Genomic DNA, 17,320 nt, shown 5'->3' on the forward strand with positions numbered 1-17,320 from the left:
TAGTGGTGTGCGCCTGTAATCCCAGCTACTCAGGAGGTTGAGGCAGGAGAATCACTTGAATCTGGGAGGTGGAGGTTGCAGTGAGCTGAGATCGAGCCATTGCACTCCAGCCTGGGCAACAGAGAGAGACTCCATTTCAAACAAAAAAAAAAAAAAAGGGAAGTAACCATAGATAACACAGTGCAGACACAAGGCAGAGAGTTGGCAAGACGTGAGGTCATTTACATTGATGCACAAACTCTAAAGAATATCTACCCTTCAAACCAAGGAGGGCTACGCACGCTTTCTTCGGTCATAGGAAGCTGAATGTATGAAAACACAGGTGAGGTGATCAACCCCACAAACTCCAGTTTGTGCTGCAGAGCTCTGCACTGTGGCTTCACACAGGCCCATCAGTGACCAATTGGCACTTGGCTGTCCATTGCTATTTTTCCCTGTTTGGAGCCTCACAGGAGGACGAGGAGACTGGGCCGCCTGGAGCAGGTATTCTGTGTCCCCTGTCAAGGTACTACCTAAGGTAGCAAGCACTTATCACCACTCACCACCAGCATCCACATGGCTCCAGACAGAACTGTCTTTCAGAGTCTGTGGCATAAGGTGCCACAGTAGGTCCTAAGTATAGGAGTAGAGTTGCTGGATCATATGGTAATTCTATGTTTAACACAAACAACGAAAAGCAGTGACTCAAATAATTGTACCCCGATGTTCATAGCAGCATTATTCACAGTAGCCAAAAGGTGGAAGTAGCCCAGGGGTACACTGACAGATGAAGGAACAAAATGTGGTCTCTTAAATACAATGTAATGTTATTCAGCCTTAAAAAAGAAATAAAATTCTTTTACATGCTACACCATGAACCTTGAAAACATTATACTAATTAGAATAAATCAGACACAACATGACAAATATTTCCACTAATACGAGGTATCTAGAAGAGGCAAACGCAGAGACAGGAGATAAAGTTTACCAGGGGTGGCAGTGATGCGAGAATAGGGAGTTATTGCTTAACAGGTACAGAGTTTATGTTGGCATGAAAATGTCCTGGAAATGGGTGGTGGTGATGGTCACACTAACTCTGTGAATGCCACTGAACTGTACACTTAGAAATGATTACCATGGTAAATTTCATGTTTGTTACCACAATAAATATAATAAATGTATTTCAGTGAGTAAAATGAGGAGATATAAGCAAATAGGCATATATGAAACAGAAAACAGTAACCTTCAAGAATGGCAGTACATTCAGAAAGGATTTGAGGTGTAATTTAATTAAAAAAATTTTTCCCCTGTGGGTTGGAGAGCAAGAGAAAGAAGAAAGAGATATGGGAAGTCTAAGGACAAGGGGGAGTAATGTACTCTTTAGAAAAACCCTGGCCCCCACTGCCATGCAACTCCATGAAGGGCAGCTGAGGCAGGCCCACTGGCTTTCTCCCTCAGCCTCTGCTGTACTTTATTTTAAAAATCTTTTTTTTTTTTTTTCTCCAGAGACAGGATCTCATTACATTGTCCAGGCTAGTATCGAACTCCTGGGCTCAATCAATCCGCCCACCTCAGCTTTCCAAGTAGCTGGGATTACAGGCGTGAGCTACCTGTGCTGTGCTTTCTGCATCAAAGGAAACTGTTCTACATCCAGGAGACAGAGAGGAGGCCTTTGGTAGCAAATACACATTCCTTTAAGTTTATCTGTACTGTGCCCCTTTCCAAAGAAGAATTTGAGGTTGCTTATCACAAGCAGCCACAAACAAGGGGAAAACATGGTGACTGGATCAGGGAAAGGCTGGGAGCAAATGGAGGCTGACACAGCTGAGGGCTGACTCCTCCAGCTAGCCTTGAGCTTCCTGGCAGCCTGAGCAAATATGAATTATCTCCTGACAGAAAGGAGGAAGCATTCCGGTTTCACAAGGGAGACAAGGTGTTTTTGGCAACAGAAGCTAGAAGGATTTAGGTACACGGCACTTCATACGTGGTGTGAAGTGATGTGATGCCAGTCTCCTCAGCCAGTTTCACACATATGCGGATTTCATATGGTTTCTTCTTATGTTAACCTTCAGTTAAAATTAAAGTTGTAGACCATTTAAAGCACAAGGTAAAGGGAACTCTGGGGAGTGCTAGGCTCACATAATCTTGGCACTCAGTCTTCAAAGTTGTCTGATAATACTGAACAGGACCCAGAAGACTGGATGGAATGGACCTCTCCCTTTGGCCAGCAGATGCAAACCAGCCACCTGCAGCCAAAGATGTGCTTGCATATGGGATAGGGCTATGGTGTCTGGCATGGCCTTTTTTATTTTTAAAACAGTTTTTGAGTTAACTGTCAACATTTTAAAAATTGTTAAAATTTATGGCTGTCCTTGTAAAATGAGATCTGGCAATGCAGGGCCCAGCTTCTCAACCACAGCCATCTGTGGAGGGGCCAGCCGCAGACCCCAGGACTCAGCACGCCCAGTCCACGGTGCTCCTCCGCTCTGCCCACCTCCACCCAAGTCCGTGGCTCCTCCTGCCCTTTTCCTCTTTTCTAAATGCAATTTTCCTCAGTTGGCCTCCTGTAAGAGCTCAAGAATACACAGCTCAGGTTATATTTTTCTAATGAGAACCAGAGCCTTAGGTTTTTATGTTGCTGTTTGGGGAAAGACCCACATATGGCAGGTCCTCAAATAACATTTTCTTCAACATCGTCTCATTGTAACATAGATGAGGAGGGAAACAGGGATTCCCAGCTGGGCCACTGTCTGTGTGGAGTTTGCACATTGTCCCCTCCCCATGGCTGTGTGGCTTATCTTTGGGTATTCCAGTTTCCCCTACACCCCAAAGCTCAGCACGTTAGGTTCATTGGCGTGTCTAAATAGTCCCAGTCAGAGAGAGACAGAGACAGAGAGAAAGAGAGAATGAATGTGGGTGCCCTGCGATGGGATGGCACCTGGCCAGGGTAGGTTCCCATCGAGCACCCTGAGCTCCCGGGATAGGCCTCAGCTACCTGCGACACTGACCTGGAATAAGGGGTTAAATAATTATCTCCCTTATTTTTATTAATCTGCCCTAAATGTACATATAGTTCAAGTTTATTCCCACATTTATTATTAGAAGTGCTTTGGGTTTCTATTTAGAAATTCACTAACATTTCAGTGACCACAAATACACTACAGGAACTTAATTCTTGATTATATCAATTAACCATAAAACTGGTATCGTTACACGTCATTTCATTTAAAGTTGCATTTTCCAGGAACCTATCAATGACACTGAGGACTCACTATACTTTGGAAATCTGGAAAGGAGGTAAGATGACATTCATGGCTATGAAAACTAAGAATCCTAATGAGCCTTCTGGCTTAGTTAAACACACCAGTAGGCAAAGCTGGTTTTCTTCTTTCTTACTCAGGATCAGCTATGCCTATGCCCAGAGCTGACACCATTAACTACAGCAGAGTTGGTTCATTTTGAATCAGGTGTTAAAAGTTGCTTTTTTAAACAAACAAGCCCTGTAAAAATCCTAACTCAAATAAAAGTGCAGCTCCAACAGGTGAGATGTTACAAACATCTCCCCTGGTCCACCTGATTCCAACCAAGCAGTCCCCTCTTTACCAGAATGACTTTGCTCCAAAGTATGGTCCCAGCTTCCAAAAACACGTGTTCCTGGGGATCGGTACTTGCTTCACACTAGTGGTTAGGTATTTGCCTAGTTTGGAAGCCTGCCATGCTGGGTCTTTATTAAGCTTTGCCTCTGAAAGGGCTTGGGTTTGTGTCCCTGCCCAAAAACCATCCTGAATTGTAATCACCAATGTTGGAGGAGGGGCTTGTTGGGAGGTGACTGGATCATGGGGGCAGACTTCTCCCGTGTTGTTCTTGTGATTGTGAGTTCTCATAAGACCTGGTTGTTTAAAAGTGTGTAGCACCTCCCCTTTCTCTCTTTTTCCTCCTTCTCTGGCCATGTAAGATGTGCTTGCTTCCGCTTCACCTTCTGCCATAATTGTAAGTTTCCTGAGGCCTCCCCAGTCATGCTTCCTTTACAGCCTGTGGAACTGTGAGTCAATTAAACCTCTTTTCTTTATAAATTACCCAATCTCAGGTAGTTCTTTATAGCAGTGTGAAAACGGACTAATACAGCCTTGAAATCTCATTTTCCAGGAAGCCTTTCTAGCCCTTTGGCACTCGGCCCTAAAAGTTGATGATGTCATTCATTCAACAGTGTGTTCCCAGAGACTCACAGTGCTGGGCATGTCCCAGAGACTCACAGTGCTGGGCACAGAACATCTGCTCTACAGACCCTGGATGAGATTAACATGTAAAATAAATGGAAGACTTTTTATAAGCCAACTTTTTAAAGTCCCAAGTTTTTGTTAATTTACTTGTTAATCAAGTATCAAATTTAAAACATATCAAATGACATTATCACAGCCTGCTAATAAGGCAGAAAGCTTTCAATTAAGATCCCCAAGGTAGAAAGCTGTCAGTGAAGTTAGAGACATAAGCCACAGAGAATTTTAGCCAGGCTAACAAACAGAAGCAGCTGTAGGCCTGCTATGATGAGGGCTGTAGCAGGACTGGCCATTCACCATATCCCTGCTGCCTCCTGAGGGCCAGCGCACACCACCCACCCCTCTTTTCCGACTGGACACACACCATGCCTGGTAAAGCAATTTAAAGTGGGAGAAAGACCTACATATTCTTTCAGCATCAACACAGACTTTCTGTAAAGGCAAGATATTATATCCCAGGGATGTAATAGTTCAGATCTTGTTGTAGCTCTATGGCTGAAACCAGGAGGGCTGTTGCTTTCTTTTGAGCATTCCTCTGTACTCTGCATACAGCAAGGCCCTCTTTAATTCCATCAACGAACAAACACAAACCGAACAAAGTAACATAGAAAATTAGAAAACAGAATAGTCAACTTTTAGGGCTGAACACCAAAGAGAAGACTGAAGGGTCTGGGAGGAAGGGAGAAAGAGTATCCATAGAGGTTACCCCTTGCTTTGTGTCCCATGTTGCCTCTGTCTACCTAAGACAAGAGGACTTATGAGAACGATGTTGTGGGAGTTTAAAAACTCTTCAGTATCACCTATAATGGACAAACTGAGATCAGGAACCTCCTGCTGCAACATGGTAATGAGGACCATAACCCACATATGTTCTTGCAAACAAACAAACAAAAAAGGCTAATCTCAAGTCTTGTAAGAAAACAATCAGATCATCAGATTGAGGGACATTCTATGATACCACTAACCTGACATCCTCAAAATGGCAATGTCATGAGAGACAAAACAGCAGTAGGGAGGATCTGTTCTAGATTAAAGGAGAGTCAAAAGACATGAAAACTAAATATAATGCGTGAGCCTTGACTGGATGTGGGACTAAACAAAAGCAACCAAGGACATTAATAGGACAACTGGGGAAATTTGAACATGGATTGTGGATTGTCAATGCTTCATCAGTGGTAAAATTCTCAGGTGTGATGAAAGTACTGTGTTTATTACAGGAGAAGGTTCCTTCTTAAGAGGTTTACACATATGCCTTTAGGGTTCGGTGAAGCATCATGGCATCTGCAACTTTTAAACGGCTTAGAAAAAAACGTATACACAAACACAAATGCGAGCAAGAGAGAAAAAAATCAAAATGTGGCAAAATGTTAACAATTGGTTGATTAAGACGAGTGGTTTATGGAGGTTTGTTTTACCTTTTCTGTAAGTTTGAAGATTTTTAAAATAAAAAGTTGAGAAAACACATACTTCAACGTTCTAGGCAAGAAGGTCTCACATGGTCTGGATATGCTGCAGTGGAGATTTAACATGGAGAGTGCAAGATGATCAATTCTCAGTGCAGCCACCAGAACTGGAGACCTCTCCTGCAAGTGTGTCTTCCATATCCAAATGATCACCAAGTACACAGGCACAAGCTGACAGGGACAGGAGGCAGAGAAATTCTAGGCAGAAAAGGGCAGGGTCCCTGGCGAAGCCCCACCCTGAAGCCTATAACCATGGCCCAAAGTGAGAACATGCAACCTTTTTTCCCGGCTGGAATGCTGCCTTTTCAAAAAATCACCCATGGCCTACCCCACCCCCCATTCTATACCCATAAAAACTCTGACCCGACTGGCAGAGAGCAGAGAAGGGAAGAAGAGGAGAAGCAGCTGGATGTCAGAAACTGTGGTTTGATGTCAGAGAGCAGCAGCTTGACTTCAGAGCGATGGCTTGACACCACTGCTTTGGAGAGGAGTCTGGCTGGGGACAGCCAGAATCCAGGGGAAGATTACCTTCCCGTTCCATCCCCCTTCTAGCTCCCCTTCCTGCTGAGAGCCACTTTTTTTGGCAATAAAATCTTCTATATTCATCACCCTTCAATTCTTCGTACGACCTGATTTTTCCTGGATGCCAAACAAGAGCTTGGGTGCCATGGGTGCAGATGCTAAAGGGTGTACACTGACCCTCTGCCTTCAGTGGTGGAGAGCAACTGCCTCACATGAAAAGGCAGAGGGCCCACTGAGCTGTTTAACACTTAAGCTGTCCACCAACAGCAAAGCTAAAAGAGCACTGTAACACATGCCCTCTGGGGCTTTGGGGGTCACGGGTCCTCCCCTCTGAGATGTTACTGTGGGGCCATCACAGAGTTTTGCTCCTGCTGGTGCTCAAAAGCACTTGTTCCGGCCCCTGCACCCACTCACCTGCATGCTCCTCCTCCCTTGAGGGGTTGAGAGCTGTGGGCTGAGTAAGCAAGGCACCCCTGTCGCGAGGCCTGAGAAGGGGTCAAAGAAAATTTCCTATTTCAAAGTCAGGGTAGGGGACCTGAGAAGCAAAAGACGCCACCCCACCACATTCTGACTATAGATCTCTGTTTCTTTTCTCAAAGCAATCGAGGCTGCATTTTCAGGACTTCTATTTTAGCAAACTCTTACCAGCTGGAGATTTGTTTTCATTTTCACTGTTGTCACTTTAGATTTCTGACACAGTTTGTTTCTGTGAAACAACAAACTTGGTCATAAATATGAAGGGATAAGGAAGCTAACCTAACATCAACTCCAGGAAGCTGTGCTCCAGGACTGCGAGCCTCTACTGGCCTTGGTGCCCATCTAGGATCCCCTGCTCTGCTCTGCCACAGCACTCCCACATAACTTCTAGCCATCCACCTCCAGCCTCGGTGGCAGAAAAGTTCTGTCAGTGGTTTCTGCCAGAACTTTTCTGGCAGAAAAGTTGTTTCACACATATGTGAAAAAAAGTTCAAATCTACATATAATCATTTTACTTATTTGACTACTGATCCCCTGAATTGGCACAGCTTTAAAATAAGAATGATACCCAGTTTTGCAGAGGATGAGAGGAAATCTTTGGGGTAGAGAGGGGACAGCAACTGACAGTATACAAGAAAAGACTTAATCATTCAATACCTTTGAGAAGTAATCTTGAAGAAATAGTTACAAGCATGTTTAGAGGATAAATTCCAACCCCTTCACTGTGCCTCCATGGCTCTCTATCATCACTGAGCACAGCCCAGCTCTCAGGCCTCACTTCTGCCCACTCTCCCCCAGGCTCACTAATCTCCAGTCCAAATGGCCCTTTCTTAGTGCCTGGGTCACCTGTGGCAGCTCCAGATCCCCTTTAGATAGGCTGTCTCCTGCCCTTGAGAGCAAACAGTGGATTCTCCATTAGCACTCATCCCAGGCCCTGTGGCCCTCATGCTAACAGCAGTGAGAGGATTTCCATGCCATCAGGAGGGGGAAGATGTGGTTCTGGCATCCAAATGTGACCTACAAAATGTTTTCTCATAGCAGAAATGTTCACAATGATGGCTGGGGATGCGGTAACAACACGAGCAAGGTCCCGAAGTTATTTCCATGACAGATTACATAGGCTTTCCAAGGCTGGTTTCAGGAGCTAACACTCCTTTATTATAATGCTGGTTTTAAGAAAAATTATGTCATGAATTTCAAATAACCAAAACCAAATCAATCTTAGAAGACATGGTCTGTTTAGAAAATAAAGACTGTTTATGTTATTAATAGAAGAGGAGTTCATGAATCCCAAGAATTGTGGGAGCTCATTTTGAGTAAATGCTGTAGATTAATGCCTTTCCATTTCCATCTTATACCCCAAGTCTCTTTCGGGGACTGAAAAGTTATGGAACAGCAGAATTTGGGGAAAATATTCCAAAGTAACACAAACTGAAGTAGAACAATAACCTTTCCTGCTCTCAACCCTGGTTACTCCAAGGAAGATTCTGGAATGACTTCAGGGGGTTCTCCTCACGTGCTTAGCTCTGCTACTATTTGCAGACAGGTCTTATTTGACCAGGCTCAGATCCCTAGGAGAAAACACACAGTCACCCCAGAGAGTGCTCCAGTGAATCAATGTTCAAACTGTTAACTGGTTCTCAGGGATGATCCCTATTGTGACCCTCTCCAGGGAAATTAAGTTGCCCACATAAAGAAAAGAAAAAGGCAACAAAGGGCTTGGCCTGTTACATGAACTAGTTAGAGTACAACTTTCAGTCCGGTCTAACCTTTTCAGTCTGTGGACTAGAGGATCACTATCTAGCCACCTCATTCCTAGCAAAAAGTGAGTATTCGCCAGACAGCCCGCCTTACCTGTGTAAACACTTTTCTCCAGGTCTGCAAAAACTGTTTTTGGCAGAGGCAGGGCTGCCTTTCCCTGCCCAGACCCTCTCTCCTCACTCTGAGTGGCTGCTTGACACTTGTAAACATTTTTTTCCTGAAGCCATTAAGCCTCATCAGCCAGGAAGCCAGGAAAATCTGGCTTTAGCATCAAACATATTTCACAGTCACAACCGCACCAAAAAACCAAGTTTCATGTGTAAATTCCTCCTTGGTTGTCCTCCAAAACCTATTCATACAGAGGAAAAACCTAAGTGATCACACCAGAAAGCAAGGTATTCTATGTATAGAACACCTTGCGGGTATAAGAGTAGATTTCAACCCTAAGGGTATAAACCTCAACCCTCAGGGTATAATGGTTTGATATTCCAACCCTGAGGATATAATAGTTTGATATTGCTAAATTCCAGAAAAATAAAAATTTCTCACCCAAAATCAGAAGAGATTTCAAAATAACAGAATGCTTCACTGGCTGTGCAAAGGCCCATACAATCAGGGATTTTGTTTGTTTTGGAAACAGTTGCTCCAGAAAAGCACTGCTGTTGCATTAACAGAGGTGGGAAAATGGTCCACAGGAAAGGACAGCAAACATGCTCTAACATGCAGGATGCACTGAGCCTGTGTGCACACATCTGTGCTCTGCTCTATTGCAATACCCAGAATCATTGGGTCCAAGACTGTTGTTTCTATTTTAATATGAAGGGCCGCAAAATCTGATTGCAAATGCTTTGCTATTAAGCCAGGTGCTTGTGATCACACAGCTGCTCCCTAATTCCCCCATCAGCCCTAGAGACCTCAAAGGACTGCAGTAAGCAAATGACATCAACCACTGGCATGTCTTCCTGTTTAAACCGAGGAGTATCAAAGGAAAGCCATCTATAGAAACACAGGCGGCAACAACGAAAACAACTTCTTGGCTGTGTGGCCTTGGACAAGTGACTCACCCTCTCCAAACTTAATTATCCTGATTTTACAGACGAGGAGACCTCCAGGGCGTCCTTCCAGGTTGGGGATTAAACATGAGGGATGCATGTAAATGCTTGACACAGGGTAAGTGAGCAAAGCATGTTAGTTGCTATACCCACCCTCTCTTTTAATGGCGAGCCTTTGCCAGATGGAGGACATAAAAATTCTAAGCAATAACTCCTACCTTGGCTTTGTCCACTTAATTACCTTTATTTTCTGAACAACTGTGTGACCAGGTTTGATAAGAGGTAATTAAAAAAAAAAAAAACATGCAATGTGACAGAGGCTGGCACCTTTCTCCTTTATTTGACTGCTTAGGTAAGTCAAAGCACTTTTTAATTGGATCGTTTATTCCTCTAGGCTTGGAAGACAGTGTCCAGGAACCAGCCTACTGAGGGGGCAGCTGGACTCTGATGGGTGGGTATGAAAACAAAAGAAAAGTGCTTTTTGATGAAGCGGATAGGCTGGACTTAGTCCTGTTATCTTTGGAGATCAGCAAATACACTGCAGCAAATTCTGCAGCTCAAGAAAACCTCTGGGTTGCTAATGCAGGTTTGCAAATATAGCAACTATAATGAAATGGCTACTTTTAAATGATTTCCTATAATGGTGCTTATATATGGAAGCTTTTTTCCTGTTGAAGAAATTTAATTGGAAAATGGCGAAGGAATAAGAAGAGGCAGACAGCCAGTTCCGATGAACAAACACATTGACGGCACTGTGTGAGCAGCTTTAATGAACTCCTCCTTGTTGTGCCCAAGTGTTTGTCCTCCTGGGGGATCTGGCAGAGCTGCCCCTGCCCGGTGCACCCTCCTCCTCCTGGGCTCCGACCCCACTCAGCTCCCAGATTCCTGCTTGGCTGTGACCTCTGGGAAGCATTCTTCCATGCTCCTCCCCGAGGTTATCACCAGGGCCACTGCACGCCTGCCATGGAGTCCTAACTGCACTGTGAGGTCTTCCCTGTGGACCCGTCTGCATCCTCCAAAGAACTGTGAGCTTTGGGATGGGGTTCATTCACTGCTGCTCAAGTATTTGAGTATCTCCTACGTGCAGGAACTGCTATGCTGGTAAATTAGGCAGGTGAAGTCCCTGCCCACGTGGAGCCTGCACTCTGGCATGACAACCAGATAAAGCTTGATAACACACAAGGAAATGAGTACAAACACAGTCCATCCTCAGGGAGTGCTCCATGCTATGAAAGAAAATGGAGCAGGGAAAGGGAAGCAAGTGGCTGCCTGAAAGTGAGGGATGAGGCATGACTCTAGAGGGGAGGGTGGGGGACCTTTGTGGAGACAGCTGCTGAGGAAGGAGGGCTCCAGGGGGAAGGAACAGCCAGCACAGAGCCCCAGGCAGGAGAAGCAGCTCAGGCTGGAGGAACAGCAAGCCAGGAGGCCAGAGTGGCTGCATCTGGAAGAAAAACAGGACAAATGGCCAAGGAGGCGGCCAGAAGCAGGGACCGCCCTGTTGGCTGTGTGCTGAGGAATCTAGAAGTCACTCTAGGCTTGAAAGATTTGAGAGTGGGAGCACATTGACCTGACAGCAGATTCTGTCCTTCATCCCCAGTACCTAGCACAGCCCCAAGCAAGTTTGCTGACTAAATGGGAAAAAAAAAAAAAAAAGCTTCTATGTGTGGGCAGAGAACATGTGTCAACACTAGGCAGGGAAGGTCACTCCCCTTCAGGAACTCAGTCTTCTCAGGAAAGAGGCTACCACCAGTTATAATTAACCCATATATTTTTAAATGAGGGACAGAATGAAAGGAATGGTTTGGGAAAATGAGGATGCCCCATGGCGCAGACAGGCAGACACTGCCTTCTGTGTGAGGCCCAGTGCTACAGACGCCACCTCATGTCAGGAGGTCCAAGAAGCCCCACAGGAAAGACATCCATGTAAATGGGTTTATCCTTGCACTTCCCAAACTTATTTAATTATGGAACTTTGTTGGAGTACAGGTCACTTATTAATTCCATAAAATACAATTTGAGAGAAGTGAATGGAGGGATCAGTATAGGGCTGACACTCTACAATGATAAGCAATTTCTAGGCTGTTTAAATCTGTCTGGCTGTCTAAGGCGGAAGACAGAGTCCTGAAGCTTGGGGCTGCCAGGGTTAGAGATTTATGATGCCTGTATGAACTTAGCAGGTTGGTATGAACTTAGCATGCTGGTATGAACTTGGCACATGCATGGTCTGGTTGCAGGGAGTTGTGTGTATTGTAACATAAAGCCCAGGGTCTGGGTTCAGTTTAGTTGGGGGAAATGTCTTCACTCCTCAACATACTTCTGCCTGGCTTAAGCTGTACCAACATACATCTCTCAATGGCTTCGATGTGTCTTATTTGGCCTTAGATGCAATCCAGACTACTGATCGCTCCTTCCTTATTAGAGCCTCCTCTGCCCCAGTGGCTTCCAGAATACCATTCTCCTCATTTTATTCCTTCATCTTTGGCTGACTGACTGGTGGATTGGTTGATTACCTCATTCATTCCTTCCCACTACTATCTTTAAACACATGTTATGTGCCAGGCCCTGTGATAATCTCTGAAGATATACTAGGAGATGAAACAAACATGCTTCTGCCTAGTGGAATTCAGTGGGAGAATCAGTCAAGCAAATAAATACTATTACATAATTTAAAATGTCAACATGATACTAAGATTCAAATGGGGCAATGACAGAGTCAACAGTTATCATCTGCAAACACCCTGATGTCTCCCAGCTGCTTTTCTTCAGCCCAGGTCTCTCCTCTTGGTGTTTTATCTGAATGCCTACTGCCTTCTGAAGCATCTCCGCTCAAATACTTCAAGACACTATAAACCCATGGGCAAACAAAACACGATCTCCACCTATCATATAGTTCCTGCCCCAAGCAAAACAAAACTCAAAGCAAAACCACCTGGTCCTACTTCCTATGTGCGAGTGGCCCTGTTGTCCATCTGCTGTACAAACAAACTCTTATGGGGCATACACACCCCCACCTTCAATCGGTTTCCAATCCTTCAGCAAATCTTGCCAATTTTACATCTTTATTAAATCTCAGCTGCCACCACCCTAATCCGAGCAACAATTTTGCCGATCTAGACTTCTGCAATAGTTTCCAAGCTAGCCTCCCCAACTCGTTCTTCATCTATGGATTCTTTCTCCACACTACACTGATTGATACAAAATGCAAATCTGATTATCTCATTCTCTTCCCCCACTATTAAAAAATCTTTCAGTAGCTTCTTGTGGATCTTTGGGTAAAGGCCAAACATGGTCTCTGTCATGGCCTGTAAGACTCTGCATGGCCTAGCTCCTGCCTACCTCTCCAGCCCCCCTCTCACACCTCTGTGTCCTCCATCCATGATGATCTTCAGTCACCTCCTTAAATGCATTCCTCTCCCTCACTGGATGCTATTCTCTTCCTTGACCTGCTTAATTCCTACTGATCTTCCAGCTCTGAGGTCAAACGCCTTCCTAGAGGAAGCCTTCTTGTAACCCTAGACTGAATCAAATTTCTTTGGATACACTCTCATAGTACTGTGTTCCATAATGTTGTAGCACTTATAGGATTTTAATTAAACCCAAATATGTAATATTTGATTAAAATCCCTCTCCCCAACAAAATTTTAACTTCCAAGAAAAACTCATTATAAAACTCAAGAAAACTGACTATATGCAACTCTTCTTTCTCCTGGTTCTTCTTCCATCTCTCCCATACATGTAAACATGTCTGTCCTAAGATATGCTGCTCCTCCCTCTTTTGACTCCACACCCTTCAACCACAGGGATCACCTTAGCTCAGATAACTTCAAAGCCTCTTCCCTCAACCTCGATCTCTTTCCAAATATCCAGGTAGGCAAGACCAGTTTTGTAACATTTTGACTGCAACCCAATTAGAACGTTCATTTGGCAACTTACTGCCTACAAAGATGCAAGAAACAAATTTCATGAAACAACACTGTCACTTGCTTTCCTATTAGCTTTCATTTAAAAATACTTTTTCATGTAATTTCAAGACCCAATAGTAGGTTACACCCTGCAGTTTAAAATACATCATACCAGATATTTACACATGGATATTTCTCTACAACCTCAAACATAATATGACTCTTTCCCAACTCACTTCTCAATAAAACTTCCTAAGAAATATATGATCATTCTCTTAGTCACTTAGGAACAACACAATGGAGTCATTTTGGATTCCTCCTTCTTGCCCAATCCACGTAGTTGTTAAAACCTATTGGGGTTCTTCCACTGCAATGTGTTGGCCCCCATCCCATCCCTTCCATTCCCACCATCATAGTTCAGATATTACTGTAATTTGGAATACTGCAATAGCCTTTTAAACTGGTTCCCTACTTCCAGAATTTTCAAATAGAAGTGACTTATGTTTGAATCACAATTATATCAGAGCAGAAAGCTTCAGTTCCATTTTGACCAACAAAGTAATGTGTAAGGGACTGAAATACACGTGACTTCATCCACTCAGCAAACTCCTTGAAAAATTAAATTTTAATTCATGCTGCCTCACATTTCTAAAATTTCTATTCCAATCGAGAAATCAAACTCTGGCTTGGTGGTAAGGGCAGGCAGACTCACCCATGTCAGCAGTGACCATGGTAGACTGGTTTTCGGGGATAGAGACAGAGGTCTGGTCTTGGTCCACGCTTCGAGAGTCCTCGTTGACCTCGTGTTGGCTCTGGCTGAGTTCTGATCGCAGTTCTGAGTACTCATCTTCCTCCCTGAGAAAAAAGGAGAGTTGGCCACCACTGACAGAAGATATAAGACAACCCCCTAGAGAATATGTCTTTTAAGGACAAGAAAAAGACATTCAGAGAGAAAACAGATTTCTCCCCCAGGCCACAGGGACCAGGATTCCTCCCAGGCCAAATAGATAGTCACATCTATGGTCAGTGAGTGAAGCTGAAAGGTTGCCTCTGTGTCCACATAACATACCCATGTAACAAACGAGATTCATCTATCAGCCCGCAGAAACTCTTCCGCTTTAAAGATTCCTGAAGAAACTAGATTTCTTCACCTCCTCAAATTCCGAGGAGAAAAAGAACTAAGGCTACTAGCACTAAGGCTACTGTGAACCAAATAACTAAGAGTCTAGCACACAGCAACAGCATGCCCTACCACCCGGAGGGGCCCACAGGGGCTTCCTTCTTGAAGGAGGCTGGAGGTTGGACATGGGGTTGGAGCTATTGGGAAACCAGCACCTCATCTGTGCAGATCAAACTAGACTTTTTTGAAAGGTATATGGATCAGCATGTATAAGAAAGACTAGGCTAACTTCCCAAAGTAGGTAGAACTAGGGGGTAGGAAGAGAGGATGCAATGAGGAGAAAACAGAACACTGAATGAGAGAACACCACTCAACGGTCTATTTCCTTTAATTTGCACTTGCTAACAGGAAGACAACATTTAAACCCCACCGTGTTTTATTTGTATACACACATCTACCTCTTCTCAGCCCTTCAGAGGTCCCTCAACCTCTGGTCTCTTCACTGTACTATTAGCAAGCTGAGAAACTTGGAATTGCAGTGTGCATTTCAGAGCACGTGCACTGTCCCCTTCCCACACCACCACCATCACCACACATACACTGGACACAGGTATGGAGACAGCAAAATGAACCCTCTTTGAAGGATCTATTTTGCAAGTGAACCAGTAGGGGAAACTGTCAGGGGATTTAACTGGGAGTGGAATGCCCACTTGGGTCTGCTCAGCTTCAAGGGCAGGTTGTCTGTGAAGAAAGCTAGGAATCAGAGAAATCTCAGCCTGGCATTCATTTTAAGTTGTCAACAACCAGAGGAGAAGAAAGTCTACAGTGTTGGATTCTGGGTGGACCAAGATGATGAGTGGTGATCATTAGGGTTTAGGGAGGCAAGCGGGAGACACATCTATAAATCAGAGAAATGTGAAGAACAGAAATCTTGGTTCTCTTAAGATATCAAATTTCTCCCAGGAAAGGGATTCAGCTGAGCCCGTGCTTTATAAGGTATTGTTAATAAAAGCTACCCAGAAAACTGGGAAAGCTTTATGTAGATATAAAGCCCCATGACATGCAAAATATGAATTAGAGAGTGGTGAAGACAAAAAAAATACAGGCTAATGTTCTATGAATAAATTAATTATTAGACATCTGCAAAAGTCAACAATAATTAGGTTTAGGAAAGAAAATGATTAAAAAGCACTCTTAAATGCCTTTTTGGTCTACAGGATGATTGTGCACTGATAGATATATTAGCTCTCCTTTCAGTCAGCACTTAAAATTCTGATTTTAGTTAAGGGAGATTTTGTGTATGATGAATAAATTACCTTTGTTGCATGGCCAACATAATGAGCTTTGGCTCAGCCGAGAATTTTTTGCAGCCAAGAAAGCAAATGATAAATGCTGCTGCTGTTTCTTTGGTATAAATGGCATTTGTAAAATCTTTAATAGCCACCTTAAACCCTCCTGGCTTGGCAGATTCGAAAATATATAGTTCCTGCCAAATCTCCTGCTTTGTACAGAATTAATTCCAGAGATTACTAGGATGAACTTTATGAAGGAGTGAATTGGGAAGGTGTGGGAAAGGGAAGCTGTTATTGTAGAAACATTCCCTACTGAGGTCAGAGCGCAGTCTGAAGGAGAACCATACCACATTAAGCAGTAGGTTTTCTGTGTCACAAAACGCAAACTAAAAAAATTCCCATTCAATGTATTTGAGCACTAAAACAAAGATAGGAACACAAAGACTGCACGGATTCTGTCTTCAAGGAGACAAAGATGTTCACAAGAAGGATGCTGTGGGTGAACACAGGTGCAATATCTGGGGCTGCTAGTGGGGAGTGACCAGAGAAGACCTCCTGGGTGGAGCAGCGCTCAAGATCAGTCTCAAGGCAATTTCAGTTAGGTCACAAGTGTGGAATAGCACAGGCAAAGGCTCAGAGGAGCTGCAAACGTGCAGAACTTGGAGGGGAGCAAGTGGTTCACTATGGCTGAAACCAAAATATGGCACAGGATGGAAACATGAGGCTGGAGAGGCACTCATACTACTTGTTGACTGGGCAGTTTGAGCAAAAGGAAAATATATTGCACCGGAGGATGCAAATAATCAGGGTTAGATGGAAGAAATAAAAATACAATGTGGAAAGTCTAGGAATTCAGAGGAAGGAGTAAATGTTGCCAAGATCTTGTGTGGAAACAGATAAAATGAGAAGAAGAGAAATGCATTCCAGCTATGGTAATCATTGTAAGTATTCTAGAACAAAAACGACACATGCCAACAAAGTAAATAGTCATTAGAGGTGGAAAGCTACCTTGCGAGAACAGGGAAGATTTTGTGCCACAAAGAATGAGGTATAAAAAGGTTAAACTGAGCTTAAATATTAGAAAGTTCATGCATCCTGTTGTGTCTCCCACTGACTTTGGTAAAAAATCATGGAGCTACATATCCTTATCGCTCACTGGCATCATTCCTGAAAGGGGGCTGGAACCTGGGACCGGGAAATGACAAAAGCAATTCTCAGAGGGTCCTCTGTAAACTAACTCAATTTGTGATTGCAGAATGTGTGGCAGACTGATGATTGGGGGTCTTCTCTACCATTCAGGAGCATTGTTCCATCAAGAGCTATGGAATAAGTAAAAAACACCAAGAGTCACTGGCAGTTTTATAAAGACAAGATTTTGAGTTGTGCTTCTGCAGTGGCTCTGCATAGCCTAGAGGATGCCTGGTGAGGATGTGTGGCTAATGACACAGCACAACAGCATCTCAGGATGACTTCTG

The 17,320-nt window shown here is 43.9% G+C and overlaps 1 protein-coding gene across 6 annotated transcripts in view; it reads right to left on the reverse strand.

The window, feature by feature from the left end:
• MCC (MCC regulator of WNT signaling pathway) overlaps nucleotides 1-17,320 on the reverse strand; it is a 498,353-nt gene that overhangs the window by 92,575 nt on the left and 388,458 nt on the right. For all 6 annotated transcript variants that reach the window (XM_054554995.2, XM_063723849.1, XM_054554996.2 and 3 more), the window contains 1 exon segment: nucleotides 14,146-14,288. In XM_054554995.2, the coding sequence (XP_054410970.1) occupies nucleotides 14,146-14,288 (143 nt within the window).

This window comes from Pongo abelii, chromosome 4, assembly GCF_028885655.2.
Source record: "Pongo abelii isolate AG06213 chromosome 4, NHGRI_mPonAbe1-v2.0_pri, whole genome shotgun sequence".
NCBI lineage: Eukaryota > Metazoa > Chordata > Mammalia > Primates > Hominidae > Pongo > Pongo abelii.